The sequence below is a fragment of the Sander lucioperca genome, chromosome 17 (genome assembly GCF_008315115.2).
Source record: "Sander lucioperca isolate FBNREF2018 chromosome 17, SLUC_FBN_1.2, whole genome shotgun sequence".
In the NCBI taxonomy this organism is placed as follows: Eukaryota; Metazoa; Chordata; class Actinopteri; order Perciformes; family Percidae; genus Sander; species Sander lucioperca.
This window is the reverse complement of record NC_050189.1, coordinates 8,937,919-8,964,190: the sequence shown is the minus strand read 5'-3', so window position 1 is coordinate 8,964,190 and position 26,272 is coordinate 8,937,919. Positions and strand designations below refer to the sequence as shown.

The window sequence follows — 26,272 nt, the reverse complement described above, 5'->3', positions numbered from 1 at the left end:
CATTGTTTTTTTCCTGGAGCTTTCAAGTGCATCTCATAGTCTCCCTCAGAGCATAAATATGTTGTAGTGTAATAAAAATAGCACGTTGAAGCATTAGGTGAGAAAAGTAAACAGTTAAAAGTGAATTGGTCTATACGAAGACGTTTCATTTACGGGAGTGTTCCGGTGCCACCGGAGGTTCCGTTGGATGTCCCTCACCTTCCGCTTTCTTTGTGTTTGGATTCTAAACTCCGATTGATTTGGGAAACATCCTTTTTTTGAGTAAAATTCTCATCACACACTTGACTGCCATTTTAATTCCAGAGATCGCCTCCCTACATGCACATGTTCCACCAAAACAAGTTCCTTCTTGCGGCTATTTTGCAGAGGCACCTTACCTGCGTCCAGCGCACAGCTGATTACTTTCCATTGTCAACACTTCGACAATAATTCTTTATTAACTTTGCTTCTGTTGTCAGAATCAGAGGCCATTAATGGTGAAATTACACATTTATTTATTTTCAGTTGGCGTATTATTTTGAAATACAAGACCGGAAGTCGTGCATTATACTCTGTGCATTTTGACGGCAGTATGCAGAAGGCTCTCCCGGAACTCTGCAGCCGCATCGGCTCTAATTTCAATATCGGGGTTCGGTCCAACATGGCGGCTTACGGATGGAAATACTGATGACAGTCCGAAAGATCGCCTCGATTTGTACGATGGTAAGGAGCTGATATTCGGCTTTAACGTTGGTATTTTTGCGCTGCGCCTCTATCCGGTGCCCGGGCTAGTAAGCCTGGACAGCTAAAGATAGCTGCTCTGTTAGCCTGTTTGCTAACATTACAGGGCAACATGATAATAACACACAGGGTTTCCAGAAAGTTGTAGCCTTTTAACAGTTAGCTGTCCAGCTCCGGAGATAGTCGTGTTTAGTTTTAAAACAGGGTGTTATTAAGCACAAACCAAGCTTGTTTGGCAGTTTATTACCCAGCTTGTAACGTAGTTTGTTTATGCGAGAAGGGCGAGAACTAGCTAGCTTATGCTGCATTCAAGTGGTGTCGAAATAATCCGAAAAATGGATCCCCGATTGGGAACATTCTCGTGTATTCCCCCTTAATTCGGACAATAACTATAACAACTGGGAAAGTCGGCGAAATTTTTGCCACACGACTTTCTGAGTTGGCATCATATTACGCAGTAACACGGCGGACGAAAATAAATGTTAGGTTAATAATAAGAAACCTTATATAAATTCACGTATTTCATATACATGTTTGCTCACATGTAATTCGTAATATGATATGAGGTTGTAACCGTTAGTTGCTGTCCATGTAGAGTGACCTAGATTAGTTCGACAAGTTATTTGTTAGCATTAACCCTGATAACAAGTCAGGTAAAGTAATATATTATGGAATGTAACGTACTGGTGCAGCAACAAGTCTGGGACAAAAGCACTAGTATACAGCTTCAAACTGGAAATAATACTGGAACCAGATATCAACGTGTTAAAACACTCTGAACAATAAAATACAACACATCTTCTTTGTAGCATCCAAGTTTTTCCCACATTACGACTTAAAGCTCACGAACACACTGAAGTCAGAAGAACGACTTCCCAACTTGGAAATAATAGACAAGTCGAAGTGTCATGTGTTGTGCTTGTGCTTCTTTTTTTTCTTTTCCTCTAAGCCTATAATAACGTGTGGGCTGCTTAAAGCCTTTACACATACCGTTTTAATGGTGCATACAATACCAAGCTTTTCAGTAAGCTTTTCATCAATGTTGTGTACATTAACAAAAAAGGCTTTATCTTTACTAATAATATGTTGGATTCATGTTAATGTATATCTTCAGATATATTTTTTTAAACCATTGATCAGTAATTTAGCGGCCGCCCCTGCTGAGGGGCACTGAGGACCCCCTATGGGTCCCGGACCCCCTGTTGAAGATCTCTGCTCTAAGCAATTTAAAATATTCTCTTCTCATTGTTCCCAGTTAACGGTGAAAGCCTCATGCTGTGTATTTAGTTCTGCACATCTAATACTTTCATTCATTAAACCTTCACTAGTCTTCTGCTCCTAAATGGCTTATCCTATAAACACGGGAGCTTTAGCACACATTCCCCAGTTATAGGACAGCAACCTGCTTGTCACTTCTGACTGTAGCTTATATCCTGTTTCTACCTGCTGCACCTTTCAGAGCTGACAGACGGTTAGGCAGATGCAACAGAAGAGTCTGCTGCAGTCTTTGTGTGTGTGTGTGTGTGTGTGTGTGTGTGTGTGTGTGTTTGTGTGTGTGTGTGTGTGTTTGTTTGTTTAAAGACCACACACCAGGCCATGTAACCCTTTTAAGTGTGAAGGCCAGCATCATTGTGTGGCAAATTACCAGCACATACTAGACAAATACTAACCAGGCTAAATATTAGCTGTGGCTGGCAGATTTGTTCAGTCTGTTTGCCACTTTGGCAGTCTACCAGTTGGTGCCCGGAAGGTATTTGCTTTTCAGAAAATCAATGTTTCTGTCGAACCTGTGAAAGTCAATAATAGGGCTGCAAAAACCAGAGCTGGGCAGTTGCATCTCAGTTCCCATACTGTAGCAGCACTTTGGGGCATAATGATGCTGTTTTTAAAGAAGGAAAAAGTAGTTTACAGTCAATAGAGTTGTTATTGTTTAATTCACTCAGTGTATGAAGGTCCAGTCATATCAGTTGACTGTAATTCTGCATTAAAGACAAATTGAAGATAATTGGCTATAGTGTATCACAGTAACCAGAACCCCAGCTGATGTCTAGTCTCATAGGCCTGTATTTCCCAGCTCTGAGAGACGTGACCACTTATATCCCAACTTTAACTTCCAAGTTTAGGGAATATATATTATTGGAATAGCAGATTAGATTAGATAGATTATTTAACATTTTGATTGGGGCTGGGAATTGAACCTCAATACTTCTTTTGGGTACCAACTGAAATGGGTCTGTAGCACAAAGTATCAGAGACTGGCTGAGAATGACTTGTCCACTGTAATGATTCTTTGATAAGATAGTTCTTTATTAAAATCCAAATTTTGCCAGTTTTTGAGCGTTTTTCCCTTTAGCTCATTTCCTGTGTACAGATGGAATTTTAAACTTGACAACGTTGTTTTTTTTATGTTAAATATGAAAGGATTTTGTAGAAGCTCTTATTTTAGATTTCTCAAAGTAAAGTATTGGCACCAAAACTTGTATCAGCACGAGTAAAATAATTTCTAAAGTGTGAATACTTCCAGTATATATTGGTATTGATTACTTATTCTCTGATGATGGCACATTACAAGTTTAAAATCATAATTTTACCGCCAAAACAGTCAGACCACTATGTCCAGTTAGTGCTAAGGGACTTCTCGTCCATGTTGCCTTAAAAATGAAGACTGAACGTTTGTTCTTTACCTAAGGAATAGTAATTGACACAACAGCATCACCACAACACAAGGTCCATATAGTAGCTGTTCTGGAGCCTCCGATTGTCATCATTTTGCTGATTTTCGACATATTTTTGACATCCTTGTACAGGCTTTATTTATTTATTTTGTTAAATTAAAACAAGGTTCCAGAATAAAAGCGTTCTTTTCTTCAAAGCAGAAAATAAGGTTGTCGCGATGCTGACGTAAGACAGCAAGCTATTTTTCATCAGAACATCTTCCTGACTGATATCATGTTTAATAACTATGATCACAGTGTCTAACGACGCAGTCATTTAGCTCTGCTGTCTGGAATCTGGTTTTCACTGACGCTGGTGTCTTTAAGATGTTTTTAAAGCTGCCCTGCACAGCCAGCAGTTGACTTTCATTTCCATCAATTCAGCAAACAGAGTCATTTCAAACCTGAAAACATAAATGAATTCAAGCGTGTGTTTACAGCACATATTAAAAGCAACCATTCTCCCGTTTTCCAGGCCGAAATTTGCCTTCCTCTCCATTTGCATTTCCAACATCGTGTGCTCTGGCTTTGTTAACAACACTGCGATGTTTGGACGCTGTGTTGTTGGATAAATAGAATAGAAAAGAATGCCTTTTATTGTCACTATACACATGTACAATGAGATTAAAAGAAACTTTCCCAGTGCCAACATATACGTAAAAAATATAACAACATGAAATAAAATAGGTAGTGCAAAAAAAAGGAGGGGTGTAGGGTGCACAGTTGAGACACTATATACATATGAAAAAATAAGTATGTTTTATATACAGTGTGATAGACAGTGTGGGTAATTGCACATTATTTGAATATTGCCCAATAGTGGTGATCATATTCAATGAGTAATAGATATTGGACAATGAGAGTAATGATATTGCACAGTATACAGATTTTACACAGTAATGGAATTGCACAGTATTGTCAATATTAACAATAGTATTAAATATTGCACAGTAGTGAGTAGAAGTCCTTCAGCCACGCCTTCATTTGTTCTCCTGTTGTCGACTTTACATGGACTGCATTGTGATGATGAGTAACAACTGAGTGGCTCCACCTATGCAGTCACTCACCCCTGAAGGAAACGCTGTATCATGGTTAATATCATCATCATCATCATCATCATCATCATCATCATCATCATCATCATCATCATCCCCCTCCTCTGTCTCTCTCTGTCTCTCTCTCCTGCCTTCATATAGCATTTGATTTCTCGAAGCTCAGACAAAATAACATCCAGCAGCAAAAGATTTTTGATGAGTCATAGACTTGTTTCAAGAAAGAGTTTTAAACCGCTTCATACAGTGAAAGTCATGTTTTTGAGAATGATCCAGAAATCTGCTGTTTAACCTATAATGTAAAAAAGTCATTTCAGCCTTTACAATACAGACATGGTTTTCATTAAAAAAGCTGCTTTATTGTCTTGTCTTGATATTCCCCTAAATGTGTGTGTGCATGTGCGATTTCAGTGTCTTACGCAGTGTGGGAACTTTAAATTTCACACAGTTCTTTGTGTGTTCTTTCTTTCTTTTCTTTATAATCAGATCTTTCTCTGAGTGTTAGTGTAGCCTCACGGTTTATATCATTTGTGCACACATTTTATTTTGACATTTTCAATGTCTGCAGTTTTTCTCCCCCTCTTGTTTACAACCACATGTTTTGACTTTTTTTACCCTTTGAACATCATTTTACAATCTCAAAATCTTACTAAACTTTATTTTTTATTTTTTTTTCTGATTTCAAATCTAAAAAAAACATCTTTTCTGGTTGTTCCATGAGTTGTTCCAAGTTTCTTTGTAAAATGCAAACTTTAAAATTGTTACCTGAAATAAGTTGGCTTGTTAAGGCAGATATTAAATAAATACACCTGTACACTTATCCACAAATAAAGGTCTATTCATTGTTATTGTTGTACCAACTGATGTATGAGTGCACTCATACTATTAAATGGCCTCTCAGCTTGTTGTTGACGTTTTTAAACTCAACTCGGTTTACAGCTGAGTCATGGAAGGAAAATTTGGAGCACAATATCAGGAAGTGGGCTATAATAACAAATGCACCATCTGCATGTCAAAACAGACAGTTATATCTTGCCTAATTTGACTCCTTTTACAATAACATTTTATGGCCTGACATCAATCAACAGATACTGTATGTTTGCTCCCACATGTAACATAACTCAACTATAATGCTGAATTCATGTGTTGTCTTGTAACATAATGAAATGTTAAGTTATGAAAAACATAATTACAAGTATTACGATTTTACGGAGAAGTGAAGCAGGAAGCGCAGCTGCAACAAACAGATGGCCGACAGTCCAGCAGAGCAGAGAGAAAGTAGGGCAGGAAAACAGAAAACAGTAATGAGGAAACAAAAGGACAAAGGAGGGATTCTGATGGATAATTTTACGTAAAATAAATATTTATTTTACTGTACTATGTCACTCATTGTACATGAGGATATCCATTAAATGTTTCTGTTTTTCTTCTTCAGGGCGCCAATGCCTCTGCCTTGGAAAAGGAGATTGGACCGGAACAGTTTCCCGTTAATGAACACTACTTTGGATTAGTCAACGTAAGTGTCAGTCAAGAACATGCATTTCTGCCCCCCTCAGATGGTATAACATGTAATATTGCTAAAACAAGTACAACAACATATCTCAGAAACATGCCCTCGCCTTAAGGCTGATTTATAGCTTTCTGTGTAGCCTACGTAAGTGGCCTGAAGTTTATACTTGTGCATCGATCTCTTTAAGAGAATAGCAGCGCCGGCATGTGTGTGTGCGCGCGGGGGGTGTGTGGTAGAGCGAGTGAGAGAGTGACCGTGATTAGCTTCGGAGCGAGTAGCGACTCCAGAGTCATTGTGGGGAAAACAGTTTTCTGCCGGAAAAAGTTTTCTGCCGGATGCATGTATTTTCCATTTCCTTCCGCTTTCTTTATGTTGGAATTTTAAATTTGGTGGATTTCTGAGGACTATGGTTAACTGCTCCTCAGATCTCTGCAGGGTAAATCCAGACAGCCAGCTAGACTATCTGTCCAATCAGAGTTTTCTCTCGCACAACTATTTTGCAGCGGCTCTGTGCAGAGTTTTGCACCGCCCATGATGATTCTGACTGGTTTAAAGAAATGCCATTAAACTAGAGCACGTTTTCCTCCCATCCCCGAATGCTATGTGGAGTAGCCAGACCCTCCTTCAGCACGCTTTGGAGGAGGGTCTGGCAAAGCGAAACTAGGGGGAATGCAACGCTACCAAGCCACGGCCGAGCGACGTGCATCGCCGCGACGTGTAGTTACATTTTGTGAGAGGTGCACGTCAGTCTACGCCGTACTACCTCCACGTACCTACGTACGCACCCACGGCGTTGATTTAACGCAGAAGCATAAATCAGCCGTTAGTCCTGTATCTTTCTTTCTCTCGGTGTCTCTCATTCTGTCTCTGTTTCTTTTTTCTAGTTTGGCAACACCTGCTACTGTAACTCAGTGCTGCAGGCTCTGTATTTCTGTCGACCGTTCAGGGAGAAGGTGTTGGCATACAAGGTAAGTGATGAGAGAGACACCATAGATGTATCGCCCAGCAGTGTTTCTGTCCTCATATTTATACAGTGGACCAAAGACTCCTACTAAAAGAATGCACTTAAATACCCCCGAAAATAATAATGTGTCGGCCCGAATATAAGACGGTACTTTTTTCTGGATAATATGTTTGAAAAACGGGATGGCGTATTATACACAAGGACTAGATATTTAAATATTCAGCAGAGGAATGGAGCGATGCCCAGTCCCTGCACTACAGAGTGAACTTGCATTAAGAGAGTGTTGCATTATGGGTTGTTTGTAGCTGTAATGTCTCTGTTTATAAGTTAGGCAGCTAAGTGCTAATAAAGAAAACAATGGTTTATTACAACTTGGGTTTTTAGTTTCATAGCCAGCTAAAAATGTGAAAACAGACACCAATGGGACAGCCGTAGCTCAGTCTGTAAAAACTTGGCTTGGGAACCGGAGGGGTGTCGGTTCAAGTCCCCGCATGGACAAAGTACGGAGTGTGGATTGGTAGCTGGAGAGGTGCCAGTTCACTGCCAAGTGTCCTTGAGCAAGGCACCAAACCCCCAACGGCTTGGGGGTGCCATCTGTACGTAATGCATGTGTATAGGTCCTGTTTATGCATGTTCATGTCTATTTGGGCCTGTGTGTGTGTGTGTGTGTGTGTGTGTGTGAAAATAAAAAAATGTGTGCACAACTAGTACTAGTACTACTACTACAACTATTACTAAGTATTATAGGTCAAATTAGGAATCCCAACTTTACCGTACGCCTTTGTGTTCTCTTCCAAATAACTTTGACTAACTTAGGGGGTTTGTTATCATCCTGTCCGATCCCCTGACCGCTTAGCGTTTGTTGCCCCAATACACCTTTTTTTATCGGTGTTGCCACATTACAAGAGAAATATTATCAGAACTGATAGAATCGATGGTTCGAGCAAAAGAAAATAGCACAAATGTTGAAAAAAACTGGAGTTTTACCGGTTAAAACTTGTTTCTGATGACTCGTGTAACACAGAGCCTAAAACATCTGGGTGTGCAGTGGACTGTTGCTAATGATTAACTAAAAAGATTGTTTGCTTATCTAATATGTGAATTTAATGGTTTCTGTAATATGCTTGGCTGCCACAGAGGGAATACAATTTCTGACAAATGGAAATAAATGGAAAGCGATTAGGAGCTTTGAAAAGTGCAAAGTTGCTCAAACTGCGTCCGAGAGCTCCACTGCAGAGTTGTGTGCGAATATGTGACTGATGAGCAGAATGAAGACTTAGCTGCACTTGAAAATAAACTTAAACAAGCTACATGAATGTGGAATTTACAGTACGTTATGCTTTGATGGAAGTATTTCACGTTGAGAGTTCATGAGAAAAAAAGGCTTTAGGAATGCTTGGTATCTGAGAGAGAGAGAGAGTGTCCTATCTTGAAAAACTGATGTCAGAAAAGAGGTCTTGTATTTGAGCCAATAATAGTTCACACTTCCAGAGAAAATAATCAATGTATTTGTTGTTAGATTACCTTAAAGAGAGAGATAATTCAAAACTTCATTTAACCTTTTAAACCTTTTTTTTTGTTTATTTTTAACATGTTAAAAAATAAAAAGATAAATAAGATAATGTACATTTCAGTACAGGTAAGAAAACCAACAAAAACTAAATCCTCCGCAAACATCTTTCAGAATTATAGTAAATGATCCAAATAAGGATTCCCATCTTCAAAAAGGAGTAGGAAGAAGTTGAAAAAAAACTTCCCTCGCACCCTGATTAATAAGTTAATTATAAATGTTGTGTGTGTGTGTGTGTGTGTGTGTGTGTGTGTGTGTGTGTGTGTGTGTGTGAGTGAGAGAGAGATGGTTGTGTGATATCACTCCCATAGTTCAGACAAAAATGTTAAGGTTCAGGCTGGAAGTGGCCTCACCTCACCTGTACTTTATAGCTCTGCACATCAGAGAGAAAGATAACTGTCTGGGGTCTCTGTGGAGTGACGGATGTGTCTTTTTTTTTTTTTTTTTTTTCAGGTGCAGCCGCGTCGTAAGGAGTCCCTCCTCACCTGTCTGTCTGACCTGTTCAACAGCATTGCCACACAGAAGAAGAAAGTCGGAGTCATCCCTCCCAAGAAATTCATCTCACGACTGAGAAAAGAAAATGGTAGGTATCGTTCCGGGAGATCATTGTACTGTAAGGAAGGAGAGAGGGATCTTCCCCTGTGCTTAAACCACTAGAAATGTTCAGATTGTTGATTTTCGTCGAAGTGGAGGGTTTTGACTTCACAGCTGTTGCTTCTGTCACAAACCTAAACGCATGACTTCCTGTTATTTTTCTCAGGAAAACATCCAATCCAACACCAGGTGTTTGTAGAAATGTCAAATCTGAAATGTTCTTTCATCAGTGAAGTTAGCTGATTGGCGAGGGAGAAAGGGATGAGGCGGAGAGCGCGGAAAAGGAGAGAAGAGGGGGGAAAAGGAGGGAGGCGAGGAGGGTATGTCAGCTGAGACGTTAATCTCACAGCTGAGGGAATAAAATTGTCAGCCATATCCTGGAGCGGAAAGCAAATGATAAAGAAGAGATCTTAATTGGCTCCAGTTCTCCTCGCCAACACATGCTGATCATTCGTTTTCTCTTCTCGCTTTCTTCAACACTTCTTCCTTCCCTGTCCATCTCTGTTTCTCTTTATGTATATCCTTCACTATATTCCTCTTACTACTTCTCTATGACTCTTATGTATTTTTATTTCTCCACATATTCCTGTCTTTCTCCATCCGTCCCTCTCAGAGCTGTTTGACAACTACATGCAGCAGGACGCCCACGAATTCCTCAACTACCTCCTCAACACCATCGCAGACCTGCTGCAGGAGGAGAAGAGCCAGGAGCGACAGCAGAATGGAAAACTGGTGCAGAATGGAGGAGGAGGGACAGGAGGAGGAGGAGGAAGTGGAGGAGGAAGTGAGGGAGGAGAAGGGGAAGGAGGAAAGGAGACACAACAGACTTGGGTCCATGAGATTTTCCAGGGAACACTGACCAACGAGACTCGCTGCCTCAACTGTGAAGCTGTAAGCGAGACAAATAAGTCCTTTTCTGTGCAAACTCTGGTGCAGTTTGTAAAGATTTAAGTTATGATTTATTTACCTTGATCTTTTCAAAACACAAATTACATTCGGCATGAAATAATAAAATAAATAATAAAACAGGCAGGACTGTAATAGAAGTTAAACCAAAAGTTGCATAAATAAAAGAGTATGTTTTAGTTTAGGGGCATTTGAAACATGAAACAAACTTAACCCAATAAACATAGAGTTCTGTTGCTGAAGAGGGAGACAGGAGCACAACAAAATGAGCTACAACTTAAAAAAATGTGTATATTTATTAATGTATTAGTTGTTACCGGTCCCCAGGAAGGACAAAACAAAAAGAAACTGGGTAACACTTCACTTGAAGGTATCTACATAAGAGTGACATGACACAGTCATGACACAGTTATGACACATGATCCCTAACCGTAACTCTAACTCTAACCCTAACCCTAACTTGTCATGACAAAAACAGAATGACACTTACTAAAAGAAGCGTTATGTCATAAACGTTTATGACTTGTTTATAATGTTTATGACACATTCATGACAGTGTCATGTCACTCTTATGTAGATACCTTCAAGTAAAGTGTAACCAGAAACTGATACAAAATTACAAGATTTGAATGCATTTAATGCTCAAAACAAACTAAGTTTGGCATAACTTTGATGTACATGAAATACAATACCTCAAAAAGTTGTACCTCAAATTTTCAATTTGCTGAAAATAGTAAATTTGTTGAAGTAAAAAAAAAACAAAAAAGAACATTTATTCATGCATGTGTTTTTCTGATACAGTTTTGTTTTGATACGGCCATACAAACAGTAACTTATGAAGATTCCTGGTTTCCTTGTTTTGGGCACTGTGGAACCAAGTGAACCAAATCCAAAAAGATGATAAATACTTCGTCCCTGTTTCACTGGACTACAAAATGATCTGTAGTGGTGACATTGCACAGTATATCATTAAACAACTCCCTAAGCCAGACTCAATATTTACTGACATTGTGATATTGTTAAGGGCCGCTAAAGGCAGGGAAGAAAAGACTCCCACCGTGTAAACTTTGTTTACATCAATGCTGGGTTTAAAATACTTAAACATCAGCTTTGGAAATGTTTAATGAGAAGGGAAATACATTTAACACATTTGTTGGACGTCAAGGACACACAATGTTTTACATGTTTACCTGGTGGGCCTTCATCTGTTCAAAATGCTGCATTGCAAAAGCGTTTTTGAAATGTCTTCACTTGCACTGCAGGTGAGCAGTAAAGACGAGGACTTCCTGGATCTGTCGGTGGATGTGGAGCAGAACACCTCCATCACTCACTGTCTCAGGTAACACGGTGCTCATCCATGGAAAGGGAAATGAGTCTTTTATGCTCACCTGATATGGAAAGCCATGGAGAAAAGCTTGAATTTGATATCTTGACACTTAAGTTTCTTAAACCTTGTTGATTTGTGTTGGTAAATGTGTGTGTCTCTTTACAGGGGCTTCAGCAACACAGAGACGTTATGTAGTGAATACAAATACTACTGTGAGCAGTGTCGCAGCAAACAGGAAGCCCAGAAAAGGTGGGTGACAACATTTGTTGACTCCTTTAAAGCTGTAGTGCGTAACTTTTTGATATTAATGAACGTCCGTTACATTCAAGCCATTGCCAAATGAGTTGCTACAAAGCTAATTAAGACTATCAGCTCCACACTGTATTTCTCAGTATGACTATGTTCAGAAAATTGTGTCGTCCGGCGACTTTCGCGCGCAGAAGCTCAAGTGAAGATAATGATCTTTTCTGATGAGTCCATCATTGTTTTTTTAATCCTCCGTGTCCTCCTTGGCTACTAGCAACTGCGTGGAGGAGGGGTGGGGGCGTGTGCGCGATCACGGAAGGCTTGTTTCATGTGGACGCACCGACAGCGTTGTTGTCATTACTTAGAATTCCTTGGCAAACGTGCGTTGCGTATCGTGGTTTTGAATGGTTCTTTAAATTGTTGTTAATTTGTCATTATCCAGATAATGTAGAGATAGTCTTCGCAATATTAGTTTAGTCCTATCCTAGTACAAATGTAATCATGGTAGAGCTGCAAAGATGAATCGATTAGTTGTAAACTATTAAATTAATTGTCAACTATTGTGATAATCGATTAATTGGTTTGAGTCATTTTGCAAAGAAAAGTAAAAATTTTCTTTAAGTTGTGGACAAAACAAGACGTTTGAGGACGTCATCTTGGGCTTTGGGAAACTGATCAACATTTGTCACCAATTTATGACAGTTTTTTATAGACCAAACAACTCAAGAAACTAATCAAGTTTTCAGTTAAGAAATTGGATGTATAGCCTTTTTTTTTTTTTACAATGCAAAAAAAAAACCTTTTTTAATTACTTTTTTTATTTTGTTTAATAATATTGTTTGTAACTGTGTTAACTGATAGTATTAATCTGTCTAGATTCTTATTTTCTAATAAATAAATAAATAACAAATCTTTACTCTCGTTTAACAGTTAAATTAACACCCCGAGGATGCACAAAGCAACTTTTTGACACAAAAGCTTTAAGGAAAGCGTGAACATATTCTGGGCATTTTCAATATAGTTGCCCTTTGCTCTATATAAGGAGCTTTTTTTTTTATGAAAATGACCATGATGTCGCTTCATAGCTGTGCAGCAGTGGTTATAACCACAGTCAGTCACTCACATAGCTGTATGCAGAGCACCACGGCTCTTAAGTTTTTCTAATGCCAGGATCAGACTACACAAATTCAGCCCGATTTTGACCCGACAGACACGTCGCAGACAAACGTTCAAAGTGGTGCCCGATAATGATGGTCGGGACCGACAAACGTGTGTCTTTACCTGTTGTAGTGTGACATAATCAAAGACCAGAGATCTAACGTCTGGGACGCTTCATGACCACGTCGCAGAAAGTCTAACATGTCCGAATTTTTTGCCTTTTTCAGCCTAGTGTGACATGTTCTACGACGTGTTCCTTGACATTGACCAATAGGAAGAGAGAGTGCTCCCTGCCTCTCTGGCACACATATGTAAACATGGCGAAAAAGGAGAGACGCTACTGCTGCTGTCTGGTGGAGGAAAGATACACACAGTGCCCATATAGGCTTTTTTCATGGCAGAGATTGCCCCGCTTACCAGCATTGCACGCTAGTGGGCTAGCCACTAGCAGTTATCTGTTTCTCTTCACTTTGACCACTGACAAGCAAAGAAAACAGGCTACACCCTCCTACAATCACGATGGCTGCACCTGACTGGACGAAAGCGGCACGTGGGGCTCCCGGATTACAAAACAGACGGCGGCTTGTTTAGAATACGATCTCTTATTTTACGAAAATAGTTCACCGAAGCGTGTCTCTGAAAACATTTTAAGCAAGAAATAGGCCATGCAGTTGCTGAATCTGTATTTATTTCAGATCGACAACGGTCAGTTTAAAAGATTTTCGTGAGCTTTTGAGAGGCTGCTGCTCCAACCAAAAGCATCGACCTATGAACTTGCACGTGATCTTCAGGACATCACGCGATAATCAGTCTGGGGGCTGGCCGGTGTCATACTTGTAGTGTTGCCACTCTTCTGTCTAGAACACAGCAAGATGTGAAGTCTGATCTAGGCATAAGCGACAAATATGGTTAAAGATAGTTCCATTAGAAGGTAGCCCTGAAACTATATCTGATGTTACTATAGCAACCATTCTAACAAGTTCATCATGAGTACTTGGGTTGATTTGGGCCAAGCTGCATATTAACAACCATTGCACGGCAGCCGTACAACCGCTGGCCGTTGCTCCTTTGTCTTCAGTTTCAAATGAAATGACGCTGCTAAATTATCACACTAACCAGAAAAAACAACTGGTACAAAGTGTCAGTCCTGTATTTTTTATACACACCATCCACGTTTTTGGGCGCTTGCTAAGTGCTAAGAGTCCCATCCATTAGCTTGAAAGAGCCATGCTTTCAACAGCAACTGCACCTCACAATAACACTGAGCAGAATGCTATGAGAGCGCGAGCCAAACTTTCGGCCAACTTAGGAGGAAGCGTCTAAAACATACTTGTTCCTGATAGGAGGTCTGGAACAATAATGGTATCAACATGGAAAGCTTTTAGCCCTCCTTTAGAGTTCTTCTTGGGGACAGATGTCCCTCGCTGTCTGTCTTTGTGTTATTCCCTCCTAGTATGTGTTTCCACTGACCTTTTTCCAAGCCATGTGCTTTATTTTGTGGTATTTGTTTGTTTTTTTCTTCTTAGTAATATGAAACTTCTTTACAGCAAAAAGTTGAGTGTATGGTTCAGTTCAGAGATGATTTCAGTTTCATCATCTCTTTCTCTCTGTCAGGATGAGGGTAAAGAAGCTGCCGATGATCCTGGCCCTCCACCTGAAGCGCTTTAAATACATGGACCAGCTGCACCGCTACACCAAACTGTCCTATCGCGTCGTCTTCCCCCTGGAGCTCCGCCTCTTCAACACCTCCGGGGATGCCACCAACCCCGACCGCATGTACGACCTGGTGGCTGTCGTTGTACACTGTGGCAGGTACGTTCCTCTTTTACCTTCTTTGAATCCTTGCTCATATTGCAAACCTGCAGGGTCTGTGGTGGTTTATATCAGTTGTTTGTCAAAACAAAATTTACCACAAATCAATTAGATTTTCGAAATTGGTTCGTAGTCTGATCAGCACCAAAAAAGAAAGTCAGGATTAACTTTCTAATGCAAGGAAATAAATCAACTCTGCATTTAGTGAAGTTGTCATTGTCATTTGACTAAAACATTTAAGCTATAGTGCGTAGTTTCTGTCGCCCGTATGAGGAATTCTAAGTAATGACAACAACACTGTTGGCGCGTCCACATGATACAAGCCTTCCGTGATCACATGATGGACTCTTCAGAAGAGGTTATTATCTCCACTTGAGTTTCTGCGTGCCGGATGACACCGTTTCTATAAATAGCATTACTGAGAAATACAGAGAGAGTTTTGTGGAGTTGATAGTCTTAATTAACTTCGTAGCAACTCATTTGGCAATGGCTTGAATGTAACCGATGTTCATTAATATAAAAAAAGTTACGCACTAAAGCTTTAATCCGTTAACATTTGATATATTATCTGTCCATCAACTAATTAGCAATTCATTTTAGCACTAAGCATTTGGATGGGACTGTTTTATTTGCAAGTTTGTAGCTTTTGAACATCTCCGCACTCTTGACCACCGTTTTGAACGTTTTCAGAATTCCACATAGATTATCCAAAACATCCCTATATAAAAGATTCAACACTAAATACTGTTTTTTTTAGCAATTATTTCATGTTGTTTACTGGTGTTGCCTTAACAAACATTGCTTGGAAATAAAAGAAGACCATGAATCACCATCAACTGTGAGTGTATTATTTTTACAGTGTGGCTCACATGTTGTTGCTACTCTCTGCAGTGGGCCAAACCGCGGACACTACATCACCATCGTCAAGAGCCACGGCTTCTGGCTGCTGTTTGATGACGACATCGTAGAGGTGAGAGAGAGGTTTTTTCATTCTCAGTTTCCTCTTTCTTTCCCACAACCACAACAATTTTTTTAGTTCCACTTTACAAAGATGAACTGCTTTCAGGTCTAACCTTCGTCATTTAACAATGTGCGATTGGATTTTTTTTAATATTTAGGCTTTACCCTTCTCTGTTGCAAAGGGGCAACCTCTGCCCCAAAATCAAGATTTAAAACGAGTTTTGCAAGTACAGCTGATTAGTTTGATAATGAACTTGAAACCGTTGGAAAGTGAATAGAAAGAAATACTGATACCTTGTGTATTTGTACATTGAAGCTGTCTTTTATCAAATCTGCCTTGTTTTCTCATTCTCATTCTCTCAATTGCAAAAAGGCCCACATCTTAGAATAATAACTTTATGCAGCACTTTAAGTTTCAACAGAATTAAGAGACAACATTGGCAATAAGAATTACAGAATAAAACAAGATAGGCTTTAAAACAAAGCAATTAAAAATGATACCAAAGGATAAAAAACGAATATAATGTATGTATAAAAATGAATGGAATAAAGGAGCAGAATTTCATAAAAGAAAGGTATATAGCTCTGCCACTTTTAGCACACATCAGAACGAACACCAAAGATTAAAATCCCATTTTATCTGAACCAGACAGGAATTTCAAATAGCCGTCTTTCCAGACTCAGTGTAGATCCTGGCACTTCAAATGTTGTCTGGATTTCCTTTGACAGGACAACCGAGATACCTTAACCTTTGCTGAATAAAGAGGAGTTAGAAAAGGAGTTTAGCAATCAGGATAGGATTATAGAAATAGAAGCGTAGATGAAAGTATTTGTAAAGGAGAAATGTAAGAAGATAACAGGGAAACGAAAACAGAAAGAAGTGCATACCTGCTTCAGATTAGAGTACAGGATTAGCCCAAAGCCTTGTGGACAAGCTCTGGAATGAGAATCATGTTCAGCCAGAGATGGGGACTCGAGTCTGAGACTCGGACTCGAGTCGCACTTAAGTCGCACAAACAGCTGATTTCAGACTTGACTCGGACTCGACCCAAAAGACTTCAGACTTGACTTGCGACTCAAGCTTCGAGACTCGTCAACAACCTGTTTTCATGCAATTGTTGCTTTTTAAATCTAAATTTATTCATGTATTTCTATTTTCTTTTATTGGCGCATATACGTTGGGGAAACGTATGACGAGCTGCATGTCCCCTGCCCTTTGCCATAATGTGCAACGCAACGCATGCGTTATGCCTTATGTGCGCGCACTCACATATCAAAAAAATGCATTGACAATGGCGACACAAAGTCCTCCCAGAGTTGTGCCTTTTGTCATTAGTTTTGCTTTCAATAACTTGGTAAACAGTGACAGTAAGCTAACAGCTACATGCAAGGTGTGTTGCACCAAGATAAATGATGCGGATCAACAATGTCAAACTTCATCAGGCATCTCTAAACGCACCCAGGCAGGTCAGTCACTTGCTAATGTGAAAGAGACGTTACATTTAGCATATATTGTCACAGGTAACAAGCTAACCATTGCAAAGTGTTGTGCTAATGCTGGGAACAGGCACATTGTATCTTTATAGTTATTAGTTGCTGAGGCTCAGACATCCATGGCACACAGGAGGCGGGACGCACGGATCCATCTCCCCAGGAACAAACGCTGTGTCGGGTGGGCAAACTCATGTGATGCGTAATTGATCCCGTGGATGATTTGTAGGTTGTTAAGTGAACAAGGTACCGGTCCACCAAACACTGGTCCGTCTTGACTGTCTTAATTCTGCACATATTTCTGTTATTGTAGTCCTATTTACTATTTCATTATTTCACCCATGCGTGGCGCAGCGGATCTGTGCGCACTGTCACCTGCCGTGTAGACGCTGGCCTCACTAACCTCTCCTCCTCTGAGTCGGATCTCCCTCGCGCTGGACTCAGTTTCACTGAGCGTACTAACACTTAGAAAATAAATGGCATTACATCAGTGAGTTCAAACTGCTTATTGTGCGTAATTTGGACTGACACTGAGATGCATGTTGTTCTGTAACTGGTATGGCGCTGCCACTATTCTCTTGATTTCCACTTTGACATTTTTTTGAGTGAAAGAGACGTTACATTTAGCATATATCGTCACAGGTAACAAGCTAACCATCGCAAAGTGTTGTACTAATGCTGGGATTGCCTGTGAACAAGCAAATTGTATCTTTATAGTTGTATCCACATGATGTGACAGACTTAGGTTAATATTTCACCAGGTCCGAGGGCTAGAGGGATGTGTTAAGTAGACCCCATAAAGTTATCCTACAACTGATTTTGATACTGTACTGTATGGATGGTAGCTACAGGACGTGCTTTGAATTCATAAGATTTAACAATACAGTGTTAGGAGATACAGATTAAAGAGTTACAGATCAGATGGCCAGAGACTTGAGACTTGACTTGGACTCGAGCTCCATAGACTTGAGACTCGACTTGGACTTCCAAAAAAATGACTTGTGAACATCTCTGTGTTCAGTTGCTTTGTCTTCTTTCTGGCATGGTCATCCTTTCTCTTTCTACTACCACTTTAAAACATATGGCTATTTTAACTTTATAAAAAGCAACTAACAATTTCAGTCTTTCACTCAAAAAAGATTTACATGTTGGTTGTCATGATCTGCCAATCCTCTGCAGCTTCTGCTCTAAAACCATCTGCTTTCCTCTCTGATGTGGTGACTGGAGAAAACATGGCAGCCTACATAAAAACAACACCGTCTGTTTTCAGCTCCCCTCTCGGCATGCTTTTACGACAGCAGCATAGTGATGTTGAAGATAATGTGATGATGTATCAATCCAAGTAGGGGAATGTACCAGCAACTCCAACCATGCAACAAATTTAAAGTACATGAAATCAGACTTATAGCTTTACTAGTACGTAGTGTTGGCCAAAAGCATAATGTAGCAGTCGACCACTTCAGCGCACGGCCAAAGCCTCGGCATGCTGCTGTGTTTCAGCTGGGGCCAAGTAACCTTTCAGTTTATTTTTCTTACGCCAAAAAGAACGGTATGCCACAGCAATCAAGCTATCAGCGGTTAACTGAGTCATGATGTTTAAACGTTCCAGGGTTTGTGAAGTATAATCTGTATTAGAGTAACAGTTGCAGTGCTGCTTAAAAAAAAAAATCCCTGGCCATTGCATGAGGGAAAACGCAATGTAATAAAAGTCAAAAGAAGTTACAGAAAATCCTCGCATGAATTATTTCTCAATCAGATGCTGTAGATTCCTTACAAAGGAACCAATGAAGTTTTATTTTACAGGTCTGTGATTTACAGTTATTTTCCTAATAATTCCCTATAAAGTTTTGGTACTAATTACAGGGCAATGAGGAATTTCTTGGAAAGAACCCTTCATTTATTTTTTCATTTAGTAAATATCCATTATATTTCACTATTGGAAACTTTATTCTCCATCTAAGTTGTATTCTTGCCTATAGATAAATAATAAATTACATTTTAGCATGTTCAGCTGAGTAAAACAAATGAATTTGATACAATAAATTTGAAGTATAACAAAACATTCTCCTCCTATATTATGTATTCCAAAATTACGTAGTCCTTTCTAGTAAACATCCTAGGAAATTATTCTGAAGTAACGGACCTGTAAAATAAAGCTTGTCCAATAATCTTTTAGTAGATAACCACAGCATTAATGAAACCCTCAATTGACATGTCTACCAAAGACTTTATCTTAAAACATTAATTTATTCATATTAGATTTTACTTTTGGTTATCACCAAAATACTCAGATTCCTACTGCCTACAAGGACCATACCAGTGATTTTGCAAGTTTCAGCTCTCAATCATTTATTTTTTTACATGTTTTAGTGCATACTGTACTGTTTTAGAGTTTGAATGTGTTTTTCCTACTATTCCAGGCAGTTATCGGTTTCCATTAATTTCCATATGGGATGAAAAATCAATCAGCAGACTCCTGAAACTTAATTAATGACGTCTGCATTCATTTTTTGTCAATGTTACCTGTTATCATTGCGGAGTAATACAATTTAAGTGCTTATTGATTTGTATTAATGTACATGACAATGATATTGCAACTGACAGAAATCCCTGCATGCTTGGTGTGTAGGCTGTGATGGATTCCGCATCTGAAGCATGTTTCAATAGTCTGCTAATCTAGTAATTTATGGAAAACAATGGCTGTCTGGAACGACAGGGGAAAAAAAAAAACGTTCTAAAGCCTAAAGATTCGCAACGAGACGTGTTGAAGCTACAACTGCAGCTTCTTTCAATGCGTCGTTCTGCAGCGTTCTAAAACCTGCCAGTTCACACCAATGCGTAGAGACTGTGTATCATCTCCATAACTTCCATTCTAATTTCCAACTTTTAGGCTTTTTTGTAGCTGGATACATCATTTGTTTTGCCTAAATATGAAATGAAGTTGTATTTGACGTTACATGTGAAGTTGGATGTGGTTCTGAAATATAAGCAAATAATAATGCACATTAATAAGCATCTGACTTACTATGAACATTATTTACCAAAACTAAATGTTATAGCTACCAGCATATAACAAGAAACAATACTAAGAATTACATTCATTTCTCTGTAATAATTAACATAAATGTAACATATTGCTCAGTAACACAAACTGAGAATAAGCCACATCTATTACAGCACACATATCCATAACGGAGCAAACAGTGTAATACACCTTTAGTAGCTAAGCACGTGGCTCCACAGTGCTATCTGTTTACTGGCGATTGCATGTTGCTAGCAAATTGCCCTAACACAACCTGAATATCAACACGTGGCTGCACAAGTAATATTAAACAATCTGCACATTTATCAGCTATGCAATAAGGAAGACAGCAACAGCAATATTATCAAGGCGATAATATATCTCTCTCACTCCAAATAAATGTCATGTCGTAGGCTAACACAGGCAAAACTTAATCCACATTGTAGCAGTACACTTATTGAAATATGAATAAACGTAGCTTAAACGTTTACACAGATAACAAGGCAGTAAAATCCATGACAGTTTAGCAAGCTACAGAATAGTTTTAACTTACGTTCTGGGCTACACCCATGACTTCAACAAGTCCGAAAACGGGAAAGGAAGGATAAAGGAAAAAAGTCTGTTTACAGCTGTTCTGTCCCCTTCTCCTGTCTGAGCGCGAGTGATTGGCAGGAGATCAAAGCGATGACTCTCGTCCTGAGCGCTGTCATCTCCTCCTCACGCTGTGATTCCAACTTCAAGAAACGCACTGTACGCTGCACTTCAGGACACTTGGATGAAGCTGGGAACACGTGGTTTCCACACCGTGGTAATCCACCGTGATAATAATGATATTTTAAATGAAAACAGTAATTGTTATCAACATTTTTACCGTGGTTTACCGTTACACCGGTAATCGTTACATCCCTAGTTGAGGCTCTGTCTAAAACTCTGCCATTTCGACCAGCTGTATTTAATACAAATAAAATGGAATATGGATCATTTTCTTTCTTTAGTTTATAGCTGACGTTACCAGCTACACTTCTCTATCGGCTGTTGGAACAGGTGACATCCCGTACGTTCTAAAACCAGCCTTTGCGACTTGAACAGCTGAGTCCCAGCGGAACCATCAGATTGGTTGAGTCGAGCTGAGACGGGCCGGTTTAGACCGCTCCAACTTTTCCCTGCAACGTTCTAAAACGGTTTTGTTTTATTGTGAATCTTTGGTCTGAACTGGGCTTAAAACACATCAGCACAATAGTTAGCTCAGTTGTTATGTAAAGTGGAAGTGAGTTGTAGGAAATGAGCTAAAACATGCAAAGCCACTGGTATGGTCCTTTTTTAAACATTTCTACATTCTTCATATTTAGCTACCTAACACTTTGTTTGTCCTTTCTGATCCAAGTATGGCTCCAGTTCAGCGATGGTTCTAGTTTCACCCAATTAAAATGGTTTATTTTACTTTTAATCTCCCCGGCAGTGGGAGAAGTCACTCCGCTGTTTGAATACAGAGGAAACTGCTCAGTCACAGTCATCGAGGACTGATGTTTAAAGCTGATCCTCATCACCAGTGTATTTTTCCACTATGATGGGAAGGAGGCCCGCTCGAACATGTGGTCCAGAAACTGACTGAGTTCTGGAAGATTCCGCTGAGTTTGCAGAGCAGAAACACAAACTAATCATTTTTTTATGGTTTGTGGAGATTTTCTCTCCCTCTCTCACAGCCTTGTGTTCTAGCGTTCACTTTCTTCCTTGTCTTTTTACTCCCTATAAGTTATATCTGTTTCTATTGGGTCTTTTCACTTGGAACTGATGCTGCCTAACTTCTCTAAAGCTGTACCCACTTCTCTTTCACCACCAATCCAAAAGTATATTATTTGCAATTAGTTTTTTCAGCACCATTTTCCCTCTCTCTTTTTGGACAAATAATAACTGTAATAATAATAATAATAATAATAATAATTCCTTTTGATTCCGGTTCTTATTGATTGTCAATTCTTGAGGGGTGGAGTTGAAACGGGGCACATGCTTATTTCACAGATAAGAGTAACATTTTATTTTGATCCAATGGTGATTTACAGGTTTACCTGGCTTTTTCATGGCTGCAACACAACAAGCTCCTGGCTGCAATGGAAACCAAAACTTGCACGGGTTAAATTTGTAACCAATGATCGGATTCAAAATCAAATTTTCCAAATAATTCCAATAAAGAAACGATTCCATTGGAATCGTAATTTTTGAAAAGATTCCAAGTTGGAACTGTTTCTCGATGCCCAATCCTATTAAAGAATAAGTTGTTTGTCCTAAGAACAAAGGAGGCCAAATTAACAAGGAAATTGGTAGGGAGTGTTCTCACTGGTCCAAAGGCCACAAGCCAAAATACATTGGTCCGACAAAGTTGTTCTTGTTTTTCCTTTCTCCATGGACATTGTTAAGTAGGTGAAGTTGTACCGGATATTCATACTCTGCTTCTATGTAATTTATCTTTTTTTTTCTTGTAGAAAATCGACGCTCAGGCGATTGAGGAGTTCTACGGTCTGACATCGGACATTTCCAAGAACTCTGAATCAGGATACATCCTGTTCTACCAGTCCAGAGACTGAACCAGACAGTGGTAAATCCCCAACAGACTGTCACTCAACAGAGGGGAAGGCTGTTATGGCTGCCACCGACTCCGCCCAGTAGGCTCACATAAGTGTCCAGGCTTTATATCCTGCAGGGGGAGCTTGCACTGGAGCGGCACTCGTATCGGTTAAGACGTGCAGGTCGCATGCCAGCCTCCTGGATTACAACCGTTCAAATCCTCTGAGCCCACACTGCAAAAAGCACTTTAAAACAAACAAACAAGATGGCTCAATCTGTAACACTCGCTTTGCACTGGGGCAACTGGGAAGACCGAGTAACACCAATCCAAGAGGCTGACATCGCCGTGTCCACGGTGATCCATTTTTGGAGGTCAAAGCCATTTGGGGCTGTTGAGATGATTTTAGAGTAACCAAATCAACTGTTTCTGATGAGACACAGGATTGCTATCCTCCTCGTCACGGTAACCATCAGTGTCATCACAGTCTTCTTTAGCCTATATATGCCGTGCTAAATTAGCTTTAGGCTAACACACAGGTACCATGCGTTCACTCCCCAAAAATCCTTCTGCAGACGGAGAAACTAATATCTGACAGCCTTGTTAAAAGCCCCACCTGCCAAAACAACTCACACAGCCTTTAGTGATTGAAAATCTTGAACGTGTACTTGGAGCGCAGCTCGTTGAAGTTGCTAGTTTGCAGTGTTTGTTTAATGAAGTGGTGCTAATAACGTATAGTGTTATAGAGCGTGAAATGAAAACAAGCCACCAGAGAGATGTGGAAGAATCCGATAGAGAGGCTCATTATGTTAGTTTTTTTACCAAGAAATTATCTTGGATATAAAAAAAAAAAAAAAGTAATAATTGGAGAGAGAAAAAAATACGAAATGCTGTACAAAAATACAATTACATTAAAAGAGGGGCTGTAAATTGCAGTTAAAGTCAGTTTGTCCAATCTAGACGGTCTTTAGCAAAAATTGGCAAAAACAATGAGCCTCACAGATCACCAACAATCCTGTTTCAGTTTTTAAAGGCTAGCTAGCAAAGCAATGCGTGAAAGTGGCTGGTAAAAGTTTTAGTTTTAAAGTAACTGGTGTGTCGTGCCATTACGGGTCATGTTTTGTGCCACAGCGGTTAAAAAGATAAACATAAACTAACTTTCTTTCAAGCGGGCTTTTTGTGGTTATGACAGCAAGCACAGTCTTTCAAAGATCTGTGTTTTAACATTTTATGACTTGCCAGAATATGCACATTTGTACCATTTTCAAAGGGACACATACAGAGACAAATACTTTTTATTTCCTTTAAGTCAGTTCTGACACCCAAACTGTCACACTACGTACAGATTGAATGTCTGCATTTAGTGTTTTGTCCTTTTTTGTTCCTTATTAATGCTTTATTTCCAGAGATCTAACTCTTAACGCCTCCATACATATGCCGATGCTGCAGCTGGTTCACTACACCTCATTATATCAGGCACCAATCACACGCCGGCGAATTCCGACTCTGGCTTAAGCGTTGCTCCTGCAGCTGCAGCTCTGGCAGGCAGTCAGACCTTTTACATAACATGTTTTTCACTCCAGAATCTTAAATTGGAGCTCTCAGTGATGCTAACGCTCTGCTGATGTGGAGCTTGTGCATTGTTTGTTGATGGCATGGCATATTTCATGCAGTACGACGAAAACTGCTGAGACACAGGTCTCAGTGGTTTTAAAATGGATTCCTCTCCTCCATATCTTTTAACCCTCCTGTTGTCCTCGGGTCAAATTTGACCCGTTTTCAAAGTTTCTTTATCAGAAATTTGGGTTTCTTTCAAGCAAATTGCACAAAAATTACACGGATGGTTTCTATAGAAACGCTCTTCGAGTATAATTAATGATAAGTTCCCTACTTTAATTTAATTGTGGGTGTTTTATTCAGTTTTATAGCATTTGGAGAGAAAAAAGGAAATTGTTTCAAAAAGGATCCTGACTAAACTTTGACATGTACCAGTCTTTGAGTCTCTCAACATACTGTATGTTCCTCTGATTTTAATTATTAGTCAAATTAATTCAATAATTTTTTAAACAAAGAAATAGGTATAATTTCATATAAATGATTGGTCATGAATAAGTGTAAAACTAATAAGTTGGTGTTAGTGGTGAATCCGGTGGTAATGAAAAAAAAGCGCAGAAAAAGAAACAAAAACCTTGAAAAAATGGACAGAAACTTCAAAAAAGCGTCAATAACGTTGAAAAAAGGGTTTATTTTTTACCTGGGAGGACAACACAAAGGTTAAAGTCTAGCTCTAGCACAAAAGGAAAGGTTTCCAGATGGTAACAACTTCTGATTTAATGTTGACACATCCTATTTTAACAAATACAAATGCGTAACATTTGCAGCTTTCTCTCTATCTCTTATCCTTGTAAATTCAAACAGCTTTTTCAGTTGTTGGTTAGACATAAATCTACAACTGAATGTCTTCCTCAGCTCTAGGAATTATCTGGCCCTTTTCTTAAAAAGATTTGAAGAAAATAAATCAATGAATAGTTAAAACTATCATTAGTGGCATAAATAGGCTACATTTTATCAGCTTGGAAAAACTGGAAAAACATTGCCAATACTTTTTTAGTAGCTATGAAAAAGATGTGCTTCTTGTGGTTTTTTTTACAAGATTATTTCAGTAGATGTAATGGTAATTACAATTGGCATCAATAATAACCATCTTAGATGTACAGACATTAACTCTTGAAATGGTTGAATGTCTCTAATAGGGCTTCAACTAACAATTTAAGGCTAAATTATTGCTGCTATTTCGACTTCATTAGTCTATAAAACGTCAAACCAGTAAAAAGTGCACATCTTACCTTCTCACAAACGAAGGGGATGTTTTCAAAGTTCTTGTTTTCTCCTACAAAGCAAAAAAATTTACAATGATATAAAAAAAGAGAAAAATACCACATTCTCACAAAATTGAGAAGCTATAGCCAATACATGTTTGCGATTTTTACTGGATAAGTAACTTTAATTCTTATCTGATTATCAAAATAATTGAATATATTTTTTCTGTCAATTGACCAATCAGTTAATCGACTAATCGTTTCAGCTCTGATGGTTGCAAGGAAGAGTCTTAGTCATGCTGAGATAAAAGAGTGCTTTCAAATGGGTTTTCATTTTTCTAAGGAAAGGAGAAATGGGAGCCATTTTAAAGCCATTACTTGTTAACTCGAGCCGACTGATGGGCAACAACCTCCTTTATCACCTCTGTTGTTTTTGATTTAACACAAACAAACCAAATGTATTTTTTTTTAGACTTGTTTTTTAAAGTATGTTTTACACCACCAAGCTCGTGAGGCTCCACCCAACTGGGCTGTCCAAGGTTAACAAACAAGCTCACCCCTTCACTCTTTGTAACAGAGCTGCAGCAGATGGAAAGAGAATGGAAACATGCCTGTAGCCTTTAAAGATGTTTATATTCTACAGTAGTTGAGTGGCCCGGGTAGTGGGTCAACTATTATCTGAATGTTAAATGTACAGTAAAATAAAATTAGGGCTGCTGCTGCTTGACCTGTAAAACACCATATGGAGTTGGGCATGTCTCAATAATCTAAAGTTGCTCTCTCTCGTGCTAAAACAAGAAAAGCACTTTTACAGCATTCATTTGTAACAAATACTATTATTCTGAAA

At 39.2% G+C, this 26,272-nt stretch overlaps 1 protein-coding gene across 1 annotated transcript; it reads left to right on the top strand.

Moving 5' to 3' along the window:
* The first annotated feature begins 486 nt into the window (after positions 1-486).
* usp12b (ubiquitin specific peptidase 12b) lies at positions 487-26,272 on the top strand. Its single transcript, XM_031304335.2, has 11 exons — positions 487-702; positions 5,922-6,002; positions 6,881-6,964; positions 8,984-9,113; positions 9,738-10,015; positions 11,293-11,369; positions 11,523-11,606; positions 14,376-14,573; positions 15,465-15,543; positions 22,527-24,513; positions 24,887-26,272. Exons 1-10 carry the CDS (start codon positions 655-657, stop codon positions 22,626-22,628), a joined length of 1,161 nt encoding a protein of 386 aa, XP_031160195.1. The 5' UTR covers positions 487-654; the 3' UTR covers positions 22,629-24,513; positions 24,887-26,272.

Coding starts and splice junctions, on each gene's coding strand:
- usp12b (XM_031304335.2), top strand. CDS start 655: ATGGAAATACTGATGACAGTCCGAAAGATCGCCTCGATTTGTACGATG. Junction 9,114..9,737: donor ACGACTGAGAAAAGAAAATG/GTAGGTATCGTT, acceptor CGTCCCTCTCAG/AGCTGTTTGACAACTACATG. Junction 11,607..14,375: donor AAACAGGAAGCCCAGAAAAG/GTGGGTGACAAC, acceptor TCTCTCTGTCAG/GATGAGGGTAAAGAAGCTGC.